Source organism: Solea senegalensis, linkage group LG20 (assembly GCF_019176455.1).
Source record: "Solea senegalensis isolate Sse05_10M linkage group LG20, IFAPA_SoseM_1, whole genome shotgun sequence".
NCBI lineage: Eukaryota > Metazoa > Chordata > Actinopteri > Pleuronectiformes > Soleidae > Solea > Solea senegalensis.
Genome location: NC_058039.1, coordinates 8,101,273 through 8,126,403, shown reverse-complemented (window position 1 = coordinate 8,126,403; position 25,131 = coordinate 8,101,273). Strand labels below are relative to the sequence as shown.

At 39.1% G+C, this 25,131-nt stretch overlaps 4 protein-coding genes across 5 annotated transcripts; 2 read left to right on the top strand and 2 right to left on the bottom strand.

Moving 5' to 3' along the window:
- Window positions 1–752: 752 nt before the first annotated feature.
- pip4p2 (phosphatidylinositol-4,5-bisphosphate 4-phosphatase 2) lies at window positions 753–14,541 on the bottom strand. Of its 2 annotated transcripts, XM_044053445.1 has the most exons (8): window positions 14,297–14,541; window positions 8,402–8,550; window positions 7,337–7,443; window positions 6,799–6,922; window positions 5,503–5,577; window positions 4,793–4,845; window positions 3,191–3,281; window positions 753–2,216 (listed from the first exon to the last, which is right to left on the bottom strand). In XM_044053445.1, exons 1-8 carry the CDS (start codon window positions 14,400–14,402, stop codon window positions 2,073–2,075), a joined length of 849 nt encoding a protein of 282 aa, XP_043909380.1. In that variant the 5' UTR covers window positions 14,403–14,541; the 3' UTR covers window positions 753–2,072. The 2 variants fall into 2 exon arrangements, with proteins under 2 accessions (XP_043909380.1, XP_043909381.1); XM_044053446.1 differs by lacking the exon at window positions 5,503–5,577.
- Window positions 14,542–16,407: 1,866 nt separating this feature from the next.
- Window positions 16,408–18,912, top strand: si:ch211-57n23.1. The gene is made up of 3 exons (XM_044052062.1): window positions 16,408–16,724; window positions 17,337–17,891; window positions 18,516–18,912. Exons 2-3 carry the CDS (start codon window positions 17,344–17,346, stop codon window positions 18,655–18,657), a joined length of 690 nt encoding a protein of 229 aa, XP_043907997.1. The 5' UTR covers window positions 16,408–16,724; window positions 17,337–17,343; the 3' UTR covers window positions 18,658–18,912.
- Window positions 18,913–19,007: 95 nt separating this feature from the next.
- Window positions 19,008–21,030, bottom strand: chrac1 (chromatin accessibility complex subunit 1). Its single transcript, XM_044052063.1, has 3 exons — window positions 20,822–21,030; window positions 20,516–20,642; window positions 19,008–19,806 (listed from the first exon to the last, which is right to left on the bottom strand). Exons 1-3 carry the CDS (start codon window positions 20,951–20,953, stop codon window positions 19,727–19,729), a joined length of 339 nt encoding a protein of 112 aa, XP_043907998.1. The 5' UTR covers window positions 20,954–21,030; the 3' UTR covers window positions 19,008–19,726.
- A 1,206-nt stretch (window positions 21,031–22,236) lies between these two features.
- gatad1 (GATA zinc finger domain containing 1) lies at window positions 22,237–24,249 on the top strand. Its single transcript, XM_044052873.1, has 5 exons — window positions 22,237–22,757; window positions 23,165–23,287; window positions 23,384–23,443; window positions 23,574–23,757; window positions 23,843–24,249. The coding sequence occupies exons 1-5, from the start codon at window positions 22,533–22,535 to the stop codon at window positions 24,031–24,033; spliced, it is 783 nt and encodes a 260-aa protein (XP_043908808.1). The 5' UTR covers window positions 22,237–22,532; the 3' UTR covers window positions 24,034–24,249.
- Window positions 24,250–25,131: the final 882 nt, after the last annotated feature.

Here is a 25,131-nt window from a genome sequence, read left to right as displayed (position 1 = left end):
TTCTTATCAGCTGTTAATTAAATGCATAAAATGGCCCCAAAAATAACAGATCACAAACAAATCACTTTCCAAATGAGCTTCTCAAAAAGAGAAGAAGGTACAAACACAGGCATTTGTCTTGTGAAAATGTTGTTTGCTCTAAATTTGGCACAAATGTGCTTTCTCATTGAAGATTATTGAGTGAAATTAAAGAATGAATGCAGAAATGTTGATGACAGTTTGAGATTGATACAATTCAAATTTGACAGGTTGAACATTACAGGAAAAACAGGGAGTTAATATTCAGTGGACTAGTGTGACATTTTAACATTAGAAGAATCAAAATAATAGTCTTAAATTATTATTACAAAACAAATGTTCTTGATGCATTAAATAACATAAGTACGTCATATGTACAAAAAACTTGAAAAAAATAGTACAGCACATTATTATTTCTTGATTACGATGTCAAATTATAGTTATTTACAGGAAAAAAAGTTGTTTTAGTGGTTGAATGTTTGATTCATTTCTGACTTCTCAGAGAAGAAGCCCAGTGAACCGGCTCAAATGTGGGTACAAAATGGTGAATTCAGTTTGTTATTTGCCAAATAAATAACAATAACATTTTAGTTTTAAACAAGGTTTTGAAAAATGTCCAAAGTACTTTTGTTTTCTCATTTTATGTGGTTCAATAAATGTGTTCAGCACTGTATTCACAAAGCAACATGTCTACAACTGATAACAGGCAACAAATAGACAGACACGGATACAGGCAGGTTTTTACATTTTATTGATAAATTATCATTTTTAAAAAGACCCATTCGTCATCGTATCCTTCCATCTCATACTACAAGTCCTCAAGTTTAACTATGTACAAAGAGTTTTTTTTGTTTTATATTATTTTTCGTCATCGTCATCATCATCATCATCATCATCACATTCAAAACAAGGTTAGAAGTTTGAACTGACTGTGCCCACCGGTAAAGGTCAAGAGACAGAATGCTAAGTTTAATGTATAGCAATGCGAGCTAGCACAAAGTTCACCAGAGGTCAAAGGGCAGTGAGACAGGTCAGAGGAGAAGGACGACGAGGAGGAGGGTTCACATTCTAATGCACAGGCAGAGAGCAAAGACATCATATTTCATCATGTGCATCAACTACCTCACTGAACTGAAAAAAAAACAAAAAAAAAAAAAAAAAACACAACATGCAAACTTGAATCTCACATTTTTCCACCAGTGAGACGGCAACACAACCACAGTGATGGAAGCAGAGGGATCCAGTCAGGAGGAGGATTCAGAAAAATGAGTGTTGAGTGCTTTATGGAGTTAAAAGCTGCATTTCATAAACAAATAAACAAGCTCCTGTTGATCCGATGCTCTTCTTGACTAATACTGGGCAGCAACGTTGGCACACACAGGTATTTAAGGGCAATTTCTTAAAAAAAAAACAATAATAAAGAAGAAAAAAAAAAATACTGATCGATTTAAGAGTTAAAAATCATACAGCAATACTATGTCAGTGTACACAGGCGCGGTAAGTGGTTTCATTACAGTATGAATACGTAGCTTTCAGTGGCTGGAGTTTCAACTAGCAGCAAAACAACGTGTACAATTGCATATAAACCGTAAGTGCAATGGGCAAACTGTTCTTAGGAGGTTTTCTTATTTTGGTCTGCTCAGAAACAAAAGAAATCGAGTGAGTACCTTTAAGTCAGAGATCCAAAAACCAAATCCAGATCAGTTTGCTTCACGATCAAGTTACAATCAGCGTAGGAGAAGTTCTTGTTTCTGTATTTGGGAAGATTTCTGCAAAGCCAGGAAAATGGTTTGTGTCTCTGCGGACCGGTCGGAGGGTTGATCAACATCCAGCAGGTTTTGTTCAGCGAGTTCAAAAACATTCAAGAGACAAATACAACAGGATACATCTGCAACATACATCTCCTCACACACACACACACACATCTTCAACAGACGCTGCATTAGTTTTACTCTGCTGAACATGACCGGTGTTTAATCTGAACAAGATGAAAAAAGTAAAAGCTGAGGTTTGTTCTTCCAGCCGTGCCGAGCCATGCCGATCCGCGCTGAACCCTAGGCGAAGCTGTTCTCCGGGTAGCTCACTTTGATTGCTCCCCAGTAGCAGGCTCGTATCAGACAGATGAGGCCCAGCAAGTAGGCGAACGCCCAGGACACGTAGGTGGCGTTGTAACGACTGGCAAAGTTCCGAGTACCAACCTGTTAACACAGAAAAGACTATTGATTTCTTTTAAAATGATTGTATTCACATTCTTTGTCATGCAGAGAAAGGTGAACAGAAAGGTCAAGTGTGCAATTTCAAAGGGATTTATTGGCAGACATCAAATATACTTCTTACATGTATATTTGCATAAGAGTATAATTCTTTTCAAATGAAAATCGTTAAGTGTTCATAACCTTAGTGCGTGTGCTTTAGACCAGAGCCTTGCTTTATGGAGGCTGTCGTCTTGTGCCATCATCTTTATACAGATAGCCAAGACAGTGTTTCTCTTGTTCAAGTGGAAGCTTACGAAGCAAACAAGGAAGCAAAGCATCCTTTCTGGTATGTAAAGGCCACCATAGTTCCCTGAAGCGCTTAGGAAACAGAGGGGGGCGGGACAATCTACAATCTTTCGCTAATTCTTACACACTGGACCTTTAATACTTAAGTCTGTGCATATTTAATTTTTATTTAACCTTTATTTAACCAGGGAGAAAACACATTGAAATTAAAAATAAAAGTGTGTCCTGGCAATCAACAACTGTTGTTTTCAAATGTTCTTCTAATAATTAAATTATACAAAAAAAAAAGAAATCCCTCACTTAATGTTTGTCGTCATCAGAAATAACACGCTCTGTAAAATATGAATCAGTGTAATCCCATGAGATTATCATGGGGTGATTAGCTTCTAATATGATTAGAAGTTGTGAAAGTTTGAAAAACTGAACAATACCAAAATGCAGTTATTGTTTACTAAACAGTTAAGAGGATTAATAGGCCAATGAAAATGTACTGTACTATTTTAACAATAAATGTATGCAATTAACACTTTTTTAATCTTTCTGCAACTGTTTTGTCAATTGTTGTGCACATTACTATCATACATTTAAATATGATACAGCTAATTACTTCCAATTCATATTATTAGCAGACTGAATTACCTCAAGCACAAACAGCACAAAGCCACACTTACTGTTAAGCCCACTCCAATGAAAATGCAGATCATTCCTATAGTTATATAAGCACAGCACCGCCTCCTGGGGAGCGCACTACCAACAGAGGATCTGCAAGAAAACAACAAACAAATAACAAAAAAAAACTGTCAGTATATGAAGAGAGATTTGGGACAAAACAGGCACATGTAGTTTTGAATACCACAAGTCTGAGAGGAATGTTATTTTATAGTATGTTTATATGGATGTGATTAGAGCGACTTTTAGCAACATTTATTTTAAATTTCTGCTCAGTTTAAAGCTAAATTTTACACACTGAACGTGAACATGAATACAAAAGCATAGTGTTTTTATTCGATCCATAGTACACTTAATTGTGAGCCAGCACAGCGTTTTCAGTCCCACATGAACGAGTCACATGTGCAGCTCCATACAGACTCCATACAACCACATCTACTAAACACACACACACACTTTTCTGCATCACTGTTACTTTTCTTTCCTCCCCCTCTCGGCTCCCGCATGCCTCTCATGTGATGGTACTCATTCTTCTGGAATGGCTGGTATTCAGATGGCTTAGAGGAACCTGATCACCTGACCATCTTACCCACTCCTGAAGACATTCTCTCGTGCTTTTGTTCTCCTCAATGTTTACATGGGTTACACCTGATCACCTGACCAGCGCTGTTTATCGGAGAGTTTTCCTTTAGAAAAGGAGCAGCTGCACATTAAGGTTAAATATCATCACATGACAAAGATAGGATCTCAAACCTCCACTGTTAATGCTAAAGACAAGATTTTGAGTGTAATGTTCACCATCTATATTTAGTGGGGTTTTTTAGCCGATGTGGGCTGGGAAACTTTCCTGCATGAGCTGCAGTTTGTTCAGTATCTGAGGCTGTTTCACCTGCTCAGATACTGTTCACAGCATCACTTTCAGACACACACTGTGCCCACCACTCGTGAAAACCAGTGGCCCACCTGCCACATTACTATTACATGAAATGGGGCCAAGCTTTTATTCCTATCACACATCTAGAGATTAGGGCCCCATTTTGTCTCCAGACCTCTACAGACCAGCTCCTGACTTCACAGAATGTATCCATAACATAGCTGAGAGTTTAAATATTCACAACTATGACAAACTGTTTTACAAGATTCTGTCACCTCTAACATGTAGCAGAAAATCACTGATGTGAAAAGATTCAGACAATGTGTGGTGCTCAGCAAACCCTAGTTTCAAGCAAATACTGTCCAAACTGGATACAACTACTGACATTATAACAACATGTGAACATTAAACTCAGCAATTACAAGTCCTTATGACTTACACCAAAGACAACAAGCCTGAAACAAATACACTTTTCAAATCAGGGATTAAAAGACCACATGTTTATGCTCATTTCACACAATTTCACCACAATTACCACAATATCAACTTTAACACAACATGGAAATAAATGGAAATCATCATACATTTTGGTTTTGGTGATTTCAAACTGTAGATAGAAAAAAAGCCTATGCCAACAGAAAACAAAATTAAATAAACTTTTCTTGTCAGTGGTTAAGTGTAAGTAAGAGTAAATTGTGTGCCTGTGTTAAATGACGATGGATGGACTCACATTTTTTTGCAGTGGGGACACTTGGCTAACGTGTTAAAGCGAAGCTCCATCCACTGTGAGGAAACAGGAAAGAGAAGCCCCGTTAACACACAGTATTTAAGACATACAGTGAGCACACATGAGCACAGAAATGCAGCCATACACTAATTACATAATCAGTTATGATTGTTGGCAAATCACTCCTCTAATGTTAGTCGTGGTTGTCATTGGACATTTATTTCATCAGGATTCAATCCTTTACACGTCACAAAAATCAGCTCCATTCAAAGGTTCCATTGACACAAGTTATTATGCGACTTTTGACATCTGGCTTCAGTGAAGGAGAGGTAATTTAAAAATGACTTTGTCCAAACATAGACTGCATATAAATGTATGTAAATCAAGTGACAAGTAGACATTTTTCCATAGACTTCCATTCAAACTGCACCCAGCAGAGTCGCCCCCCCCCCCGGTGACGAACTGCTACTTCCATTCTACTTCCTGGACTTCACTTTTCAAACTGGAAGACAATATCCAATTTTATACACAGTCTATGTTTTCCAAAGCATCAACAGCTGAACTAATTTTGCTTTAATTTAACCCAGTTTGACTGTAGTTCTCTTCAGAGCCAGATGTGTACAAAGTCATATTAGCACCAGTGTGAATCAGGCCGCAGATTAAATTGTTAGGCTGTCGTTAACGATGCCGCCAGTATGACCAGCTTTCTCGACCTGCTGTTGCTCTGGTTGGGAGCCGTCGCTGGAGAGGCCAGTCATTGGCTGGGATGAGCTGGCGTCCTCACTGCCCTACAGACGTCGCAAGCAACAACGTGCACAGGGTAAGAGGTCAGTACCACATGTGAGTCGGTGTAACATACTCAGTATCTCAGGTTCTGTGTTTCCCTTTTTTTTATTAAAATGGTACAGTGTGTAAGATTAAGAAGCTATCATTTAAATTTAATTAAAACTGACAGCGGTTGTATTTTAATTTCTTTAAGGTGGGACTTCATGATATCTATTTATTATATACTGTGTCAGGAAGGAGGACAGGCAGCAAAATCATGCCGGCCATTTTCAACCGCACCATAGTTACATCTGCAACATGATGGATGATTTCATTGAAACCGACCTTAGAACATGACACTGGCATATACTTGTTGTTGGGACTGACTTAAATGAGCTTTTCTTTGAAACCAGCTCAGTGGATAGTGAAGCAAACTAATGGCGCTTTTCCACTATACAGTTCTAGCATGACTCAGCATCAGGCACCTCGTTTTCCATTACTGAAGAACCCCCTCAACATGGACGAGGTCATCACAGCACGGCTGCATGAAACTACCGTCACTGCAGATTTTTATATGCATTTTATATGCAACACAAACAAGTGACTAGTGACTTGTAAAAGCAGTTGTTTTCGATACTGAATCATTAGAATCAGTTCATTAAAAAGATTAGTTCAGTACTTCCTGCATGACCAGAATACGGTTTCCGTCTCACGCAATCACTAAACTGAAATACAGCTGAACGGGTTGTGATTCGGCTCATGATCGCTCACGCTTGTTTTCAGGATTTTTCAGTCTTTTTAACTGATCTACAGTTCGGGATTGTTCAGTTTGATTCTTTTGTTGGATGTCGTGCTCATGTCTCTTCCAGTGACGACACTCTCTGACCTATCAGTGGACGGCTGTCTGTTAACGTCACATTTAGTATCAGCTCAGCTCGCTTGGAACCTCGCCAGAGCAGGTACTATCAGTAATGGAAAAACAAGAAAAATTAGTAGAGTGGAGCCAAGCCAAGTGTGCTGGAACTGGATAGTGGAAAAGCATCATAAGACACTATAATCACTGTACAAGTTAAAACACTCCAACAAATCCAAAAGTTTTCTATCACAACGCATCAACATGTGATGTGACTTTCAAGATTATTCACATGCACATACCAACAGTAGCACAGTAACAATATTTTGTTTAGCCAGAAAAAAGCCTGTGCGAGAGGTTAAAGTGGTCGTGTTGGTGGTTTTACACATACTAGGAAGGTGTTGCCACAGTGACCGCAGACCACCCTCATGCCCTGAGGTTGGATGGGCAGAGCGGGCTGAGCAGGTTGCTCCTCAGGGATCACCATCACCGGGCTCAGGTTAATGATGCGTCTGCTGTCAGATTCAACACAAAGCCAGGACATCTGGTTATAACCGTTTCTGATGACATAAAAATTATAGACAGATTGATTTGCCTCATACAAGTTAACCAACATTTAGTCAGAGCTTAAACTTATATCATATGAGTAGAACATATAACTAACTAACTAAAGATATGCTTGCGTTATGCAAATATGTTCATTATTAGCTTATTGTATGTCTTGTCTGTCACCTGCCAAGAGAGACTATGAACTTAAATAAGCAGCTTCTGCGAAATCCAGCATATTTACATGTGCAATGTACACTGATGTTCATTATTATGCTCTTTTTGTGCTTTTAAATAAACAGGAAATAAATGAGTTGAGAGAGTAGACAGTAAGAGTAAAGTAAGAGGGTAATCAGTCAGAACATTCTCTGCCTGTTGCCTACCAGTTTGGTCGAGGACATCCTATCCTCCGTGACGTGTCTTTACAGATTAGCAGGCAGTTACAGGGACACCTCACATACTTCTTCCCTGTTGGTGGATTCTTGATGGGCTGTAGGATTTGACACAGAATAAAAGTCAGCTCACAGGAAACTATCAGACCGAGACCTAATAGGGACAACTGAAGATGACGAGGATGTGCTTTACTTTCACTTTTCATCTTTAAAACTGCCATATTATGTCACAATGTCAGCTGTTCAGAGTAGGACACTGGAATAAAGTGTTTCCTTTAAAAATAATTGCCTGGAAGTAACATTTTAGTGCACTAACATCAATGCAGGTTGCATGTTGTTCCAGTATAATCTGAGCTGCCTGGTAACAGCTGTCATCTGTGCAGTAATAGAATATTAAACGGCTACAGTGATGCATTAGCATCACAAATATCCATGAAGGTGACACTGGCATTTGATTCCACCTGTTCTGTTCTCCTCTCTCCTCTGACAGCTCTTCAGATACTGAGGCTCAGACATTTGAAGTAATTTATCAGCAGACTAACAGAGACATGTGACTAATGTATACATGCATATGTGGATGGGCTTCAATTTAACACTGGGGAAATTTAATTTACTGACAAACCATGTTGTGACATGAAATGATGCAGCACAATGAAACAGAATTACACCCTCAGGCTACAGCTGCATGTGTTTTGAGATTGTCAGACAGATAAAGAGTAGGTTTAGTACGACAGACAGAAGAGAGTTGACAGGTTGTTCAAATAATTCAAGACAATACATTTACATGCACAGTTTAATCGAGCTAAGGCCGTAGTCTGACTCCAGTCCGACAGCGTACACAGGAGTAATCGGACTATAAACCATATGATCCAGGTATGTTAGTCCGACTAAGACTAGCTCGATTTTAGTCGGACTAATGTGTTTACATGACATTAAGAAAACCAAATTATTGTCTTAGTCTGACTTAAATTGGACTTTTAACATGCACATGAACACACCAGCATCTTCACTCAACTATGATGTCAACACCATCACTCATTCACCAGCTTCACTCACTGAAGCTTCATTGCAGACTGTGCACTTGACCACATGCTGATGCAGCTTTCCTTCCAGGTTGATGAGCGACTCACAGACGCGGCAGTTGATGACAGGCACGCCGCCGGCGTCGGGGCTGGCGATCGCTGTGTAAGGAGGAGGTAGTTCAGCTGTGAGAAGGGAGGGAAAACAGACGAGACACACGAAGCTGTCAGTACATCAGTAACCAGTAATAGAAATGAAATGTGCTCACAGAGCTATAACATAATAAATCAGTGTCTGAACGGTTAACAGGATAGTTAATAAGTCTAATGATACCAAGACAACTCATTAACTGTGTCATTACAGCCATGGGATTATATGAACACACAGCATGTACCCAATATGTTCAGAGCTGCTTCATGTTATGGACGGACCTCATATTTTATAGACACTTAATAATATTATAGAGATTGTCCAGTCATGTGTCCAGTCATAATTTAACAGATCAATATAATGTTCATGTATTGTACAAACACACTTTGAATGAAATATATTATTATTATTATTATTACAGTTATTTGTTGTTTTCTGCCTGTAAAAAATCCATAAATTAAAATCAGCAGACTTTGTGTTGATAACCATCAATATCAACCAATTTGAAAATGTATACCGTGATAACCTTTATGGCCATATCCTGAACTTTAATATTATTATATTAAACTTATTATTTTCATTCTTAAGTTGGCTTTCCTATATCTAATATTTCTTAAAACTATCCAACAGTTACAGGCCATTCAATGTCTGCTTTATTGACTCTAACAACTTACTCAATGTTCATTCCTTATCTAGAAACTCGGCAAATAACTTAAATTAACCTAGGTGCATTTACACTCCAGAGGAATGTCAGTGCTCAGTCTCTAAAGATGGTTTTTGGGCGCAACTCCTGATTATTCTCCATGAGAACCCATGACAGCCTGTGCACGACTCCGATTGGTCGACATGTGACTGTGTTTCGTCCTGAGCCTAAGCTCCGGTCTGCATGTTTAACAAACAAACAATGGACCCTTTGAGAGGCAGCCACACAAAACTGTAACAAGAAGCTAAAAGAGCAGTAACTGCATTTGGAGTCGTCATCATCAACATATGTTAACAACTGGGATTTATTTCAGGTCATATAGACATAAATTGACACCATGGTATAAAGACAAAGAGATGAAATACTGCTCTCAGGTTCAGTGTGTAGTGTTTATCCACTATGAGGTGAGACGTGATCATTTGTCTCGCTGGAGGACATAAATCAAAGCATATGTGCTAATGAGCAAACACCTGAGATTCTACTCAACTGGAACCAACAAAGACACCTTACATTTAAGTGGTTTAAACAAATTCTGAGACTGGAACAACTTACATATATCTTAAAAAATAAAGGAGAATATGGGAGCCGTTTATGGACCTCTGACACCCATCTAACGTGGTTGGACATGCTGGAATTCATCTACTAAAGACATATGATTTGTAACCATGGCCAGATTTGATTTGATTTGATATAAAAAAAAACATGTGTAATCAACTTCACACGACCTTTAGAGACTTTAGATTTTCTCTTAGTGTGTGAAAGAAGTACTGTGAAGTGAGTACAGCGGCTGCTCAAATGAACTCTGTACCGTTTAATCCCACATTACCTGCTGTATTAGTCTACATTCCACATGATTCTCAGGGTTTTACTTCAATAAATCCACAGGCTTCACTACCACCACTACTACTACTACTACTGTATTCAAGCATACTTCAGATTATAAAACGGTCGTTGCAAGAAACTGGGTCGAGTTGCACAAATTGTCGCAGGAGATTTATCTTCAGTTGCCAAATGAATTTATGAATTTTGTCTCGCCTTTTACTTAAGATTTGTGATATTAATTGCATTAAGCTGTGATGCCAGAGCACACAGGGTGGCATCTTTAAGTATTCGGATCCACCAACTGTTCAAACTTTCATAAGTATTTATTCATTATTTATAAAGTTGTGTTTTTTTAATACTAAACTGATACAGAGTTTGTTTTAATGCTTTAATGATTTAACAGAGCTGCTAAATATTTTTTTTGTTGTTTTTTTCTTAAAGGAATGCTTCACCGATTTGCATTTAGCTTTGTATTACTAGAATAGGGGTAGTATTTTTGAAAAATTGTGCTTCCCAACCTCAAGACAAACATGACTACAGCTGCAACTAATTAATAATCAGTTAATCGAATAATCATTGCAGCCCTAAACATGACTAATATGACCTGTCGCACTGTAGGAAAAAAAGGAAACTCTTTCTCCTACAAGTAAAAAGCTGGTTAATAATTTTATAAACAAAACCTCGTGAAATGTGTGAAACTAAAAATATGTTACTTAAATAATTTTTCAAATCATCTTGTGGCCCTTTTCCACTATGGTCCCAGCTCGCCTCGACACAGTGTGGCACGGTTTAGGTTGGTTTTCCACTACAAAAATAGTACCTACTCAACATGGGCGGAATCATCACTGCACGGCTGCATGAAACTGCAGTGACTTTGTTTTACACGTTGTACACTGTTTTCCGATGCTTTATACCAGGGGTGTCAAACATACGGCCCGGGGGGCAGAACCGGCCCGCCAGAGGGTCCAATCCGGCCCACAGGATGAATTTGTTAAAATTTCACACTACGATTACAATCTAAATCTCTTCCAGATACCTGTGACTAAATGTTTGTGCCTTTTTAGATCCAGTGCGATGTGTAAATAGTACATTTAGGCACGATATTGTTGAAATTGCACTTATATTTCTCAAGAAATTTCATGTTTTGTAAAAATATCCTTCATTAAATGTAAAACAAAGGAGAAAAAAAGCAAGGCGTTCTTGTTGTTCATAGTTATTAGGCTATTATTTTACTATTTTTACTGGTCCGGCCCACTTGAGATCAAATTGTGCTGTATGTGGCCCCTGAAGAAAAATGAGTTTGACACCCCTGCTTTATACTTAAAACCTGGTGCCACAGTGTGAACCATTCACCTTACAATGGCAAACATCTCCATTGTACTACTCTCAATCAGAGAGTATTAAGCTTTTTAATATTGAATAATTTGATGGGGTCACTGCAATCCTTGTCTCTCTATGATCAGAAACCACCTGTTTCTGCTCACTTCTCTCTCAGCTGTGTGCTCTACAGTCGTCCTAACGTCGGAAACAGAATACAGCGGCTATAGGTTTCGACTCGCTGCCCTTGGAGGCAGAGGTAAGACGAGAAAACACTTTACTACGACCACCAGGCAGCACCACAACACGCAGTAATACATCCTGCCAAGCTGGTGCCATCACTGACTGAACGGATCTCACTTGTGGTGAAGAAGTGGAGAAGAGAGCAGAAGCAGCAGCAGCAGCAGCAGACAACATGTGGTTCATTTTACTGCTGTGTGACAGTGACAGTAACATCAAAAACAGCATTGTAACTTACTGCCATCTCTGAAAAACTGAATAAAATGTGTATTTTTGAGGCATTTACTAATCACTGCCACATACAAGCTTCTGATGCAGTCAGTTTACTCTGCCTTTCAAACACAAAGAATATCAAAACAAGTAGCAGTGGGGGGGAATCCAAGAATGCTTTGATGCAGCCAAAGACACTGGTCTCTGCTTCCCACCAACAACACACTGCTGCACAGTGTAAGAAAACACAGCAAAACAGTGAATCAGAATCAAAATTCAGATACTTTAAGTATCAAGGAAACCAAAGAAGTCACTTCACAAACAGCAGCTTTAACTCAGATGCAAACTGATTTTGTCATGATTGTCATAATATTTAAATGTATGACACTATCTCTGCTTTGGCTCAAAATAAATAATAACAAATTGGCTGCTTGACCAACAAACCCCCCAAAAAACTGGAATCACCTTTATTCCAGTGTGCAAAGAGAAAAACTAGGCCACATTCACTGAAGCAACCAAAGAGCCTGTTAATTTAGATTATAATTACCCAGATTAATAAATGGATTTGACTACTTCTAAAGAAGTTTATTGTCAAATTTCATTTATTGTTTATTGTGTGTGCTCCTAAAATACTAGTGCATGCATGGTCACTGAATACATTCATTTGCAGAAGAAAAACAACCTGAGAAATGAAATGAACTGTTGTTGGTGTGAGCCCATAGCAAAGAATAAATAATAAATGACAAAAACAGGCTCTCGGTGTATGAAGCTCAGTGCCATTGTTAACTCTAAAAGGTAAAAAGTGAGTTGCTAAAAACAAGACATAAAAATAAAATATGAATCTGATCTGGGTGTTTCTGGACTTTCCAGAAAGGTTAGTCTGGCAGCGTCATGAGCCAGTGTTTGTGGGATTTATAATCCTGTAATTTCCTGTGTCATTCAGCCCTGTGTGTACCACAGTACTCTAACCCACATTTTGCTCTTCACTGTGAAAACTCTGGCCATCTATCACCGTGTGCCTTCTCTTACAGTAGGCAGGGGATGATGGATGACTTCAGTTGTTGCAGTCATTGAAAAAAAAAAATCTATTTCAAAATCTCGAAAATTCACTTTCCCTTACATTTTGGTCAAATACATTGCTGTAGAATCATAAAGAAGAAGAGCAGAACAGCATAAGGACTCTGATTGATTTCCTTTGTACCCATAAGCTTATGGAAGTAAAGAAATTTGACAATCTAATGTTACAAAAGTCACAAAAACAGTGTTTTGGGGCGGAGCTTAGCCAGAAGGTCAGTGAGAGGGAGTGAAACTGTCTGTGGCATTTTGTGAAGATATAGCTGCTGTTCACATCACTGGTGCGACGGTAACTCAGTGGTAGAGCAAGTTGTCTTTCAAATTGAAGGTTGTGGGTTCAATTCCAGGCTCCAATAGTCTACATGCCGATATGTCCCCGGGTAAGACCCTTAACCCCACATTGCTGCTGTCGGCAGTGTGTGTGAATGAGTGAATTGCAAAACTATAGTGTAAAGCAGCTTTGAGTGGTCATCAAGACCAGAAAAGTGCTATGTAAATACAGACCATTTAATCCACAATATTACTGCGATAACTGAAAAAGATCTGCTTAAATTTCTTACTATGGCTCAATAAGTGGCAGAAATCACTTTAACTTGCATTTTGGAAGTAAACAGGACATTTTACAGAACTATCTGCAATGCAGTGGACATTTTAAAGTGATAAACAAGAGTCTATAATGCTTCCCCTTGTGGCACTACATAATAAATCACTAGGGCTGTGTGTTGGTCAGTTTATCATCACTCTCCTTGTGAAATATTAACAATTTTCCCCATTCATATTTATCATGATTATGGAAATTAGCCATCACAGACTTAGTGTGAGTGTGTTTAATTGAGATTAAATCATATTTTAGTCTCATAATCATACAAATGAGCAAACTGACAGCAGCCATCAAACACACAGGACATTATGTCAATCAAACCCTTTGATCCAGGCTTTTCAATGAAGGGCAAATGTGGACATTTTTGATGATTTGTAGCTGGGACAAAAGACAGCCCAGGCCTGCATCTGCAGTGGGTCATTCCTCAACAACAGAAACCCACCACCACATCTCCATCATTACCCAGTGAGGCCCTGCTGAGGCTGAGCCACATCACGACTGTGTTCAGCAGACCCAGAGAACACGAGGCTCCGCTGAGTCGTGATGTTTGATTTGTGCAATAAAAAGCAGAGGCTGCTGTTGTTGTAGGCCCCTCGTCTCTAACCCACTGCTCCACTTCTCACAGAGTGGAGGCTCCACCTTCCTCCCTCTCTCTCTGCTGCTCTGCTTCACTTCTCACCGATGCCCTTGTTGCTTTTACTGCGCTTTTATTTACGCACTTGCACGAACCTGATACGCCCCAAAAATGATTCAGCATGCAGGCGGCGGGGCTCTTACTCTGACTCCGGCTCATGTCGTATGTGTGTGTGTTTACCTCGGGGACTTGAATCTTGCAGATACGGGGGAGCAGTGGGGGTCACATTCCCGGAGTTGGGGCCCGACAGCAGCGGGGACCGCTCGTCCATGCCGTCCGAGGCCATGTCGTCAGCCGTGAGCCGAGGGAGGTGACGGGCGGAGGCGGCGAGGAGGCTCCGGGCTGCGCCGACTGTTCTGCACTCAGCACCGGGTAGCGACCAGCGACTGTTTGTTGGTGCTGAGCTGCTCCGGTCCGGCAGCCTAGTGACGTCATAACATATGGGGCGGGGCACCGCGTGGACCCCGCCCTTCTCTGACAGAGCCCGAGGCATAGGCGGTGCTCGTGTTTACAGATAAGGAGTTAAAAATGATGATGGTGGTTTTAATATCTGCTGCATTATCTTTTATGCAAATGTACTTACTGACAAACAGTTTTGTTTTTGTTTGTTTTGTTGTTGTTTTTGAATTCAACATACTATGTGTATGTTGGTATATGTTATTATGTTAACTGGATCTTATCCACTAATGTAATGTACTTGAATGTATATAATTAATACATTTTGCAATATATTTTTCTTTAAGATAAGCGATAAGATAAGACTTTATTGATTCCACGATGGGGAACTTCTGTTGTTGCAGCCACATGATTTTTCACAATATTGTTATTCACATATTAAAGGTGTCTAAAATTTTATTTAAAAAAAGTAATATGTTATGTTTTTAGAGTCCAGGAATCGTATGTGGTATGATTTTGTCAGTCATGTCACTGGCTCACATGACATGGAAGGTATTTTTTATCATTTATATCAGTATTCATATAGGGAACAAAAAGTTATTATTGTTATTATTATTATTATTATTGCTACCTGCAATTTATTGGCGGTCGCTAGAATCCAAGCAGATCGCAGTTCACTCACTCACCTTCTACCACTTTGTCCTCTGTCAGCAGCCATTTCCAGTCTTTGCCACTAGATGTCTGTGTAGGAATGCTGTGATCCAGGACTGAGGGCTGTAAACATTTGGAAAGTTAGTACATGCCTGCTTCCGTGGGTTTTCACTGCAGCACACTTTATTGGATTATCTATCAAGAGCATGTTTATAGTATTTTAAATAAATCTGTCCCACTGTGGTGCATGTAACTTATATTTTAACATAACACAAGACTAAAATGTTCATGTAATGAATTCAAATTAAATCTGAATCACTTTTAGAGGGCTATAAATAATCATCCTATACCCAAACTGCTTTTACTGTTGAATATTTTCATTAGCTCACACCAGTTTATAGAGGATGAGATGATTTATATACAAGTATACTCTGGATTATTTACTGTGTCAAAGTAACTTTTAAGTCTTTGTTTTAATTTTTTCATTAACGTCATCAAATGGGAATGAATCCGAGTTGTTTTTTTCCACAGTGAATGACATCTTCTGTGTAGTCCTGCCTTCTGTTTCAGTTTCTTTTCCGGACAAGTGTGAACCAGACTTCACAGCTAATATGACAATTTTTCTGGCTCTTACATCAGATATATTTCACAGCTGAGCCCAAACAATGACTCAGGCGTCTTCATCTAAATAAAACCGCTTACCCTTTGTTCCCTAAGAGCTTTGAATGTCATTATCTTTTAAAAATCAAGTTTTTTCCACACACTATGTGAAGTTTTTATGCTTTATGTGCATGGGCCAGACATGACCGTCAAACAGGCCTGGTGGGTCTGGCACAGAGTAGTTCCTGGTCCACTGAAATTACAACACATTCACTTGTTTGTGCCAAAATATGTCTCCCATTCTTTGTTGCTTAGGTCAGGGAAAAGCCGAGGGTCATGCAAATCCATTCCTCGGTCAGACAAAAGACTTTTATAAGATAAACAGTTTTATTCTCTCCTAACGCTTTAAGATTTATGCTGTTGTTCATTAACATAACATGTTTTTTATGAGTAGATCTCTAAACTGTTTCCATGCATGGGTTTGATTTTGAGGTAAGATTTATAAGATTTTAAGGTTTAAAACTGTGCCAAATGCAGACCTGGTATTGGTTCTGTTAAGGACATTGTAAAATGGCTCATAAATTCCAGCAGAAAGACACCTCCTACTCCCCAAACCCCTGCATTCATTTAAGAACTGACTTGACCAAAGGCTGCAAAATATCAACCTAACAAAAAAAAGTATAGGAAATCCTGAACATAAGACTTTAATCCAAATTATAAGCAGACACATGTTGCACGAATCTGTGCAGTCACCATCTCTTACCAGCCATTAAATTCAATTTCCCTAATTTCCTCTGTAGACTCTGAGGGAAAACGCTCTCACTCTGCTGCAGTTAAATAGAGCTTCAGATTGCATGTAACAGGCTGCAGTGCACGACTCACTTTTTCCGACGACTTCATTCAGGCAGCACCAGCGTGTTGGAGGACTCCGTTTTCTTCGTCGCTGGGGTTTCTTTGAAAGGTAAAATAATCCCTGTACACCAGACAAATGAAGGATGATTTTACAGTGAGATTATTCAGGTAGTGTTTTCAATTAGATTTGAGTTGTTGCAGTTTAGAAATTGTGGATTACATGGTTTTGTTCAGTTATTTTCCAAGCGTTCTGTGCTGGCAGACTGTTGTGAGGACTCCCCGCAATCATAGAAAACAAATTAATAATGTAACTTTACTGAACAATGAATGTCCTTAATGGAGAAATATGTTCTGTATTTACTATCTTAGTTGTTTTTAAAGACTGCGATATAATCTACACTTTTGAAGATTAAATCACTTTTGCCCGTCATGTTTCAAGGTACATGTGTAAAGTCTTAGTGTTTTTCTTAATGTATAAACTACTTCAAATTTCCTCACCTTCCATCATCAATATTCTGCTAAGGGTCTTAAAACTGCATGTAATTATACATTTATTTAAAATGACTGGACACATTTCACTTTTTCTCCAAGACGTCAGATATACATGCAGTGATTTCTGTTTTGTTTTGAAAACAGTTGTTACAGGAAAAACACCACAGTGGAAACTATGTGTGGGCATGTTCTGCACAGATTTCATGAATGTACTTGATGTCTCATTCAGGTTAGAGATGCTTCAGGGGGCAGACAGCAGGACTGTGCTCTGTCTGTCCTGCTGCCTCCTCTTAGGGTTGTTCTTCCCAGCAGAGGGAGCAGGACCAACAGGTCCCACGCCTACTCTTCCTCCTGAAGAAGAGTCTGGAGAATCCGACTTTGAGGACTGGGAGTTGGGCTCTGGATCATCTCTTCTGCACCTGCTCCACAGCTTTCCTGCTGACAGCCCCTTCATAAAAGAGACCCAGGGAAAACCAGTTAACTGCACCCAGCACTTCCGGCTTCCAACATCCTCTCCGGTCTGCTGGGAAAACATGGCCGATCCGAAGGAGTTTGCCAAGTGTCGTCTGCTTGTTCTGCAGAACAGGGCCGCGCTGCAAGCCGTGTCCTCCTCCAGTGGGGTGGAGGAAGGAGGGACCTCCTATGATCACCAAGCCAGAGAGGAAGTCCAGGGAGTCCGCTCAGATCACCAGAGTATGGAAGAAACTGTGCAGATCATGGAGGATGTGTTTGTCTCGCTGGAAGAGAAGAGGAAAGACGGCAAGGAGCAGGGAATGCTAACAAGGTAAGTTGAAGAAACCATGCAGTACTGACCTTTCAGGACAGGGACGGGGTTTACATTTCATTGAAACAACTTAGCCTCACCAGAAGAACCTGCAATTGTTGTTACAGCCAAAAATAGGCAAATGCACAGTAATACTTTCCCCAAACCAATATTTTCAAAAAGTACACACATAATATGCATGGTAATGTTTAGCCCGTACTTGTTGGACATTTCCTGCAGATATAAGTGGTCTAAAATAGCATGTACAGTGGCTGTGTTACTTTTTTGCTGCATATTATACATTTCATTGACATTTTAAATCCATGTTTCAGAGAACATTACAGCAAACAGCTGCAAGCTCCACTGTACACAATGAGAATGCCAGCTGTGTGTCTTGTCCTAAATTATTATTGGTGAGGTAATCAACTGGATCACTTGTTACTTGTTGGAACCACACATAAAAATGAATGACTGCCTTTGTGAAAACACTGTCCAGACCAACAGCTGAGTCATTTCCAATGTTTCCCAACAATCATGTTTTAGGACATCTGGCTGAGACAAGGCTCTGGCACTAACACATTATTGTCATTTCTCTCTTGCTCTCTCTCTCTCTCGCTGTCTATTCTATTTATTTTTCCCTTTCAGCATGAAGGAGTATCTTTCCAACACAAGAAACACCATCAATGTCAGAGAGCATATGGCAAACCACCTGGAGAAGCAGTTTTCCACTTTAGAGAAGAATCTGCTAAATATGCAGCTGCGACTCAATAAACTCATCCAACAGTGACAACTTTATGGACCTGCTGCTACTTTTCCTTCCTTTTTGAACTGTATTTCAATGCTAAATACATGCATGCATTCTCAGGATTATATACATTTGCCGTAGGATGATAAAACACACTCAGTATACACAACCATGTCGTCACTACCATGCCAACAATAGTAAAAAGTGTAATCTGGAATTTGCAGAGATTAATAAACATCATAGTAAAAAGTGTAATCTGGAATTTGCAGAGATTAATAAACATCCTATCACCAGGGAGTTTTGAGTTTTTTTCATATTTACAAACATATGGTCATTTCATTGACAATTATAGGTTCTAAAGAAATATCAAAGGACAGAAGAGTAAAAAATTCTTTAACTTGTTTTATTTTGATATCAAATCTAAAAACATTTTTGAACACATGAGGAGGTTGACTCAAAAGGTAGTTTAGGTTGAATGTACATTTTAATATGAAAAGCTACAGTGTAGTATAAACAACGTTCAAGTATTTATGAAAATGGTCTCAAAACCCAAACATGTAACTATTACTTTAAAACATGACCAGTATCATGCATGTGATTTAAATGATTAAAATCAGTGTTTGACAGCATTTCGGAAATAAGTGGTCAAACAAGGAAATCACTACTGAGACCTTTTTGCTCAATGACTTGTGTGGCATTAATTCTGGGTCATAAAGATTGAGGTGAAGGGAGTTCCAATTAGTTGGCAAAAAAATAAATAACCCTTTTTTTCCTCATACTTGATCATATATATAAAAAAAATTGAGACACGGTCCCTATTAAAGAGGATTACATTGGAGTTGTTTGATTCATCTAAGCCTGCTTCGTTTGGGCCCTTCAACTTACTGGTATCAGTCATTGATGGTCATGTTTCCAAGTTTCCTGCTACTGTCTGCATGACGTTTTTTTAGTCCTGTGTGGTTGGACATCCTGTTCTTCATCCACTAAGCTCTCCCACAGGCTCTACAGCAGCTGAGTTCAGAGTGTCTCTTCTGCCAGTCACTTCATTGTCAGTGAATGGCAGAACTATACATTTGATTTGTCCAGATGTGAAAAGCATCCAGTGACCATTCTAAAAGTCGCCATCCTCTTCCTGCATTTGCTCCAGAGACCTGAGGTAATCTTGAGCCAAGATCTTCTTAGGCAGGATGTCTACAAACAGAATATTAAAGATTTGTTGAGAGAGATGTAGTTAATGGCATCATGGAACTGCCCTGAGTATTTCTAATATTTACTCTGCACACGGATATGAATCAAGTGGTCAACCCAAGCATTTGTGTGTTTCTACAGGACAGCATTATATTTCAATATGGCACTCTTGCAGTAACTTGTTGGGGAGGCCTACTGAACATGTTTATTGCGATAAATAAAATTGCATATAAGTAAAATATTTGCCAGTATAATGTTATTGTTTTCAATAACTAATTGTGAGGGGTGTCTTTTATTCAGATGAGCACCTGTCCTCTGAAATATATGTGTACACCACTGGTCAAACCATTTAAAACACGTTTGTAAAATGCACTGTGGAGCTTGTCAAACCGTGTTTTACCAGTATACAAATAATTTGTTACTGTACTTCATGTATTGCTCAAGGACACATATAGACTAGCAAAGCCAGGAATTTAACCCACAACCTTGCTACCATGTCTCAATCCTAGCTCCTTACTTTTCTAATACTTTTACTTCTAAAAAGTAAGTACATTTTATATCAGAAATTACTTTTGAAAGTTAAGTACAGCAAATGTCATACACTGTATGTAAGACTTTTATTTAAGAAATATTTTTAAAAATTGACTTCAACTTCTACCAAAGTAATTTTCTGGTGTCCCTTTAAGGTACTTTATACAAGACTGTGACTTACCGGTTAGAAAGTGTAAAGTCTCGGTGTCCTCAACTGTGTTAGCTAGGTCGCTGTAGGACAAGGTTTTGGTTTCTTTCCCAGATCCGTTGTTGAATGAGGAGAGAGCCAAGTGCTGGACAAATAACTCCTTCAACAACAACAACAAAAAAGTCAGTGAAGGATAGAGTCAACTTTACTCAAAAACAAACGGGAGCCGCTGCTTTTAAAACGAGCAGTGCTAATCACTGTTAGCAGCGGCAGCAGCAGGTGAGTGAAGTGGATAAGATAGCACAAGACTTCATTTAGCATCTGACTGTCGTCGCTTACTGTCGCCTTGGTGGTGAGGAACAGCGCGTCCTGGTTGATACTGGAAACATCCGGAGAGCTCTTCATGATCAGCCTCACTCTGGAGACGGGCAGAGAGATCGTCTTTTTCAGGTCGTCTTTATTCTGAGACATTTTTAATAGAACACGGCGCCACACTGTCCCGCAATTTCAAGTATTGTTTTGAACACTGACGCTTTTTTTCTTCCCCTTCTAGTTTCACAGTAATTACACGCTGTAAATAGGGTTTACTCCCACCTGCTGGAGCGGAGGCGAAAACAAATGGTTTTAGTCAGGTTGGATATTACTGATTTTTGTGTTTTATTTTGTAACTGTCTGCAGAAAGGCTTTACGTGTATGTAATTGTCACATGTTAGTCAGTGTTAGTCAGATTAATAAAGCGTTAAGTTTACAGTTTTACTTTTCCAAAGCAATTACATAACATTCAAAGGCATCAAAGTATGAAGCAACATTTCTCCTTGCATGCAAAGAGACTTAACACCCATATCCTAAAACAATTGTTCTAAAGATATGATTACATGTATTATTGATTTTTTTTAATCCAGTAAAACAATCCATTGACAGTGACTTTTTTTTGACATTTTCATATTTCATATCAAACTTATTTTACTGCATTTCATGTATAGAAGCATTTTCTCTTTGCTATGACTTTTGTTTTCCCTGATAATAAATTACAGAATAAGCACATTTTATCTAACGTCTCCTTTGGTCTTTCACCCATTGTTCTAATTCATAAGTAAAATACATCTTTATAAATTAACTTATTGCATTACGTTACATGTCATTTAGCAGACGCTTTTATCTTATGGACTAAAGCAGGGGTCTCCAGTCAGGGTCACAGAAGCTTCAAATTATTTCACAATAATCCATCATAATATCAGAATATTTGTATATATATATTTCAGTATTTCACAATTAATTTAAAAAGTGCTTGTTTTGATATAAAACAATATCTAATTTTCCATTAAAAACCGTCATGGTGCAAAATGTATCTACAAAAACAGCTGACAAAAACAACTCATTGTAACTTGATATTAAGTCACGGGCCACATGAAATCGATTTGGGTGCCAAATGTGGCCCACACGCCGCATTCCCTAAAGGTTGGCACTGTCATCCAGACCAGTGGTGGCGCTAGTCTGAATGCACGAATCCTGATCTAAATAGAAGAGTTTAACAAAGGTCTAGTATAAAAGAAGCCGTAAGAATGCAGTTAAATAACAAACTGCAACCTAAACCATGGGCTTGAAAAAATGTGAATGACTATGTGAACTCCATTTTAAAATATTTAATTTATTTTTTATTTAATAAATTTAAACATTTATAGGCTATAACTATACACGTCACCACTTGGTGGCGATAGTGCCCCGAATGGTGGCAATTCGCCATTAAACATGAAGAAGAAGCGGCGGCGCTCAGCAATGGCGGTGATCGAGTGACACATACAAACAATCCGCTGTAAAATTGAACGTTGGCGTGATTATCATGAATATCCTCATGTTATAGCAGCTGTCCTAAGTCTGTGTGTGGTATTAAGGACACTCGTGTCTCTGTGCTGGAGTCTGACACTGGTGACGGACAAACGGTGAGCAGACTGAGCAGCTTCTTCTTCTCATTGTTGGAACACTGAAGTCGTTTCTTCGGAAAAAGAAAGAAAAAGAAAAGAAAACCGGTGACGTTTTCTCAATAGCGACGATGCCGCTGGGTTTGAAACCGTGCTGCGCTGTTTGCAAGACGAACTCCTCGTCCATGTGGAAGAAAGGAAACCAGGGAGAGATTCTGTGTAATAACTGCACAGGGAAGAGCTGCAGCAGCAGCGGCGGCGGTGTTGGTGTTGGCGGCGGCTGTGGTGCAGCTACAGCCGCTGCAGGACCCTCCATGTCCTCCAGCACTCAACCCAGCAATGGCGGAGCCAAACAGGTCAGTGTCTTTGCAGATGTGTCTGCAGCAGGAGCTGGTGGTGCTCAATTTAATTGCATTCAGACATAATTATTGACTCATAGTTTGGCAAAAGTAAATATACCACACAATTAGTAGTGGGAATCATAGACTACATCACGATACGATACCAATAATATCACAATACACCAATTGTGCGATAATAAATATATTGCCAGACAATAATAAAGTGACAAATCAGGTCTAACTGTGAAAGAGTTGGATTTCTTAATTTATTAACAACAATATCGATAGTTGCCCTGGCATAACGATTACACAGGGCTTTGGAATATAATGATGGAAAATGCAGTATTTTTCTGGAAAAGAAAATTATGAAATCACACTTAACTTGAACTTAATGCCTGACCTGTGTTCTTTTGTGTCTTTAGAGCAAGCAGGAGATCCACAGAAGGTCAGCACGCCTGAGAAGTACCAAGTACAAAGCTCCTGCATCTGAGAAGAAAGTGTCCACAAAAGGAAAAGGAAGACGACACATATTTAAACTCAAAAATGTAAGCTGGCTGTGGATTTGAGAAACAGAGTTCATGTTATTCTGTACTGTGAGTTTATGCATTTGATCATGGTGTGTGTGTGTGTGTGGTTTTCAGCCAATCAAAGCACCAGAATCTGTGGCAACAATCATCACATCAGAATCTGTATTTCACAAGGTATGGTCTCAATTCTTACCAAACAAAAATGACCTTTTCATTAAAGTCATATTCATCATCCTTCAATCCTATGAGATGTATGAAAGAAAAGAGTCACACTTGTAGTGTTTTTTTTTTCTTCTACCAACAGGGTGTTTATTACCAGACAGGAGATGTCATCAAAGTAACGGATGAAGAGGATGGGAAGTCGTACTATGCTCAGATTCGAGGCTTTGTTCAGGACCAGTACTGTGAAAAGAGTGCAGCACTGACCTGGTTAATTCCCACCCAGGCCAGCCCAAAGGACCACTTTGATCCTGGGACATACATTGTTGGTGAGCAACATGAACTAAAATCTGTTTTATATATTTTTTATGCCATTTTATTTGACTTTGTTAAGTACTGTGTGTTTGGTTCCAGGCCCAGAAGAGGACTTACCCAGAAAGATGGAGTACCTAGAGTTTGTGTGCCACGCCCCCTCTGAATATTTCAAGTCACGGAGCTCTCCGTTCCCCACCATCCCAGTCCGACCGGAAAAAGGCTACATCTGGACCCACATAGGACCAACGCCAGCCCTCACTGTCAAAGAGTCGACGGGTGGAAGCAGTTAGCAGCACTCTGAAACGGACTAACTCTGTTGCTCTCAAACAGACTTGTACATTTATGTAACATAAAAACAAAAATGGCTGTCGACCACAGCCATTTCTACAGATTAAAGATGAGCTGCAGTTTGACACTGAAGAAACCCACGTTTCAGAAAAGTTGTTAACACAGCTGCAGTGTTGGATTATAGGTTTTGTATTTGGTAATAAACAAAAAACATCTTGTTTTGACTGTTTTTTTCTGTGATTGTATAAATATGATTTATTTTTGAGTTATATATGTGAGCCATAAATCTACACAATCTTCTGTTTTTCTTTTGTGGATTAAGCTCAAAATAGCTCAATTATGGTGACACTAAAATAATGTCACCAACGCAACAAAGAAGGAAACTGCTCATGCTGAATCACTCAAACTGTTAGAAAGCCTCTAGAAATACCTTCCCATCCTGAGCAGTGCAGCACCCAGGCCACACTGATGGAGCTGGTGATGACAGTCTCCACTGCACACCTGTAGAAGTTGCTGAGAATTTTGGTTGAGATGCTAAAAGTACAGTTCCTGCTGTGCCTTCTTCAGGAGTGTTGTCTGACCAGGTGAGATCTTCAGTGCTGTGGTCTCAGGAGCTCAGTCTGAGGAAAAATATGAGCAAAATTTAAAAAAGACTAAAGGTTTGATTCATTTAAACGAATCAAACAAATTGAAAATATTTTATTATGAATGAAAATAGAACCTTGCAAAATTGCCGGCAGAGAAAAAATAAATACACTCCATATGAACCCAAAAACGCTTATGTATATGAAATTTAAAAAACTAAGCACATTTCCGCCACAATTTTAGATCGCTTCAGTTAGTTTTATAAACACACAACTCTAGTTCTTGTTTTTACTTCAGTTAATGAAATATGTTTTTTCAATTTTAGTTATTAGTTTTCATTAACTATAATAACCTTGGTGGGTACCAGTGTCTCACTGATTTATATTAAGGTGTGGTGCTCCTTCATCCTCTTCCTAGGATCAATAATCATCTCCTTGTTTGTCTCTGTATTTAAGGAGAGATTAATCTCCACTATCTCTTTTCTGTAAGATGTTTCCTCTCCCACTGTGACCAGT

Excerpts from the sequence above, each read along its gene's own strand:
- pip4p2 (XM_044053445.1), bottom strand. The coding sequence starts at position 14,402 with ATGGCCTCGGACGGCATGGACGAGCGGTCCCCGCTGCTGTCGGGCCCC. Across the intron at positions 8,551-14,296 it reads GCAAGATTCAAGTCCCCGAG|CTGAACTACCTCCTCCTTAC; the intron begins GTAAACACACAC and ends CCCTTCTCACAG. Across the intron at positions 4,846-5,502 it reads CCCAACCAGAGCAACAGCAG|TGGATGGAGCTTCGCTTTAA; the intron begins GTCGAGAAAGCT and ends GTTTCCTCACAG.
- gatad1 (XM_044052873.1), top strand. The coding sequence starts at position 22,533 with ATGCCGCTGGGTTTGAAACCGTGCTGCGCTGTTTGCAAGACGAACTCC. Across the intron at positions 23,288-23,383 it reads ACATATTTAAACTCAAAAAT|CCAATCAAAGCACCAGAATC; the intron begins GTAAGCTGGCTG and ends TGTGGTTTTCAG. Across the intron at positions 23,758-23,842 it reads TCCTGGGACATACATTGTTG|GCCCAGAAGAGGACTTACCC; the intron begins GTGAGCAACATG and ends GTTTGGTTCCAG.
- si:ch211-57n23.1 (XM_044052062.1), top strand. The coding sequence starts at position 17,344 with ATGCTTCAGGGGGCAGACAGCAGGACTGTGCTCTGTCTGTCCTGCTGC. Across the intron at positions 17,892-18,515 it reads GAGCAGGGAATGCTAACAAG|CATGAAGGAGTATCTTTCCA; the intron begins GTAAGTTGAAGA and ends TTTCCCTTTCAG.
- chrac1 (XM_044052063.1), bottom strand. The coding sequence starts at position 20,953 with ATGTCTCAGAATAAAGACGACCTGAAAAAGACGATCTCTCTGCCCGTC. Across the intron at positions 20,643-20,821 it reads TCCTCACCACCAAGGCGACA|GAGTTATTTGTCCAGCACTT; the intron begins GTAAGCGACGAC and ends TTGTTGTTGAAG. Across the intron at positions 19,807-20,515 it reads GACTTTACACTTTCTAACCG|ACATCCTGCCTAAGAAGATC; the intron begins GTAAGTCACAGT and ends TTCTGTTTGTAG.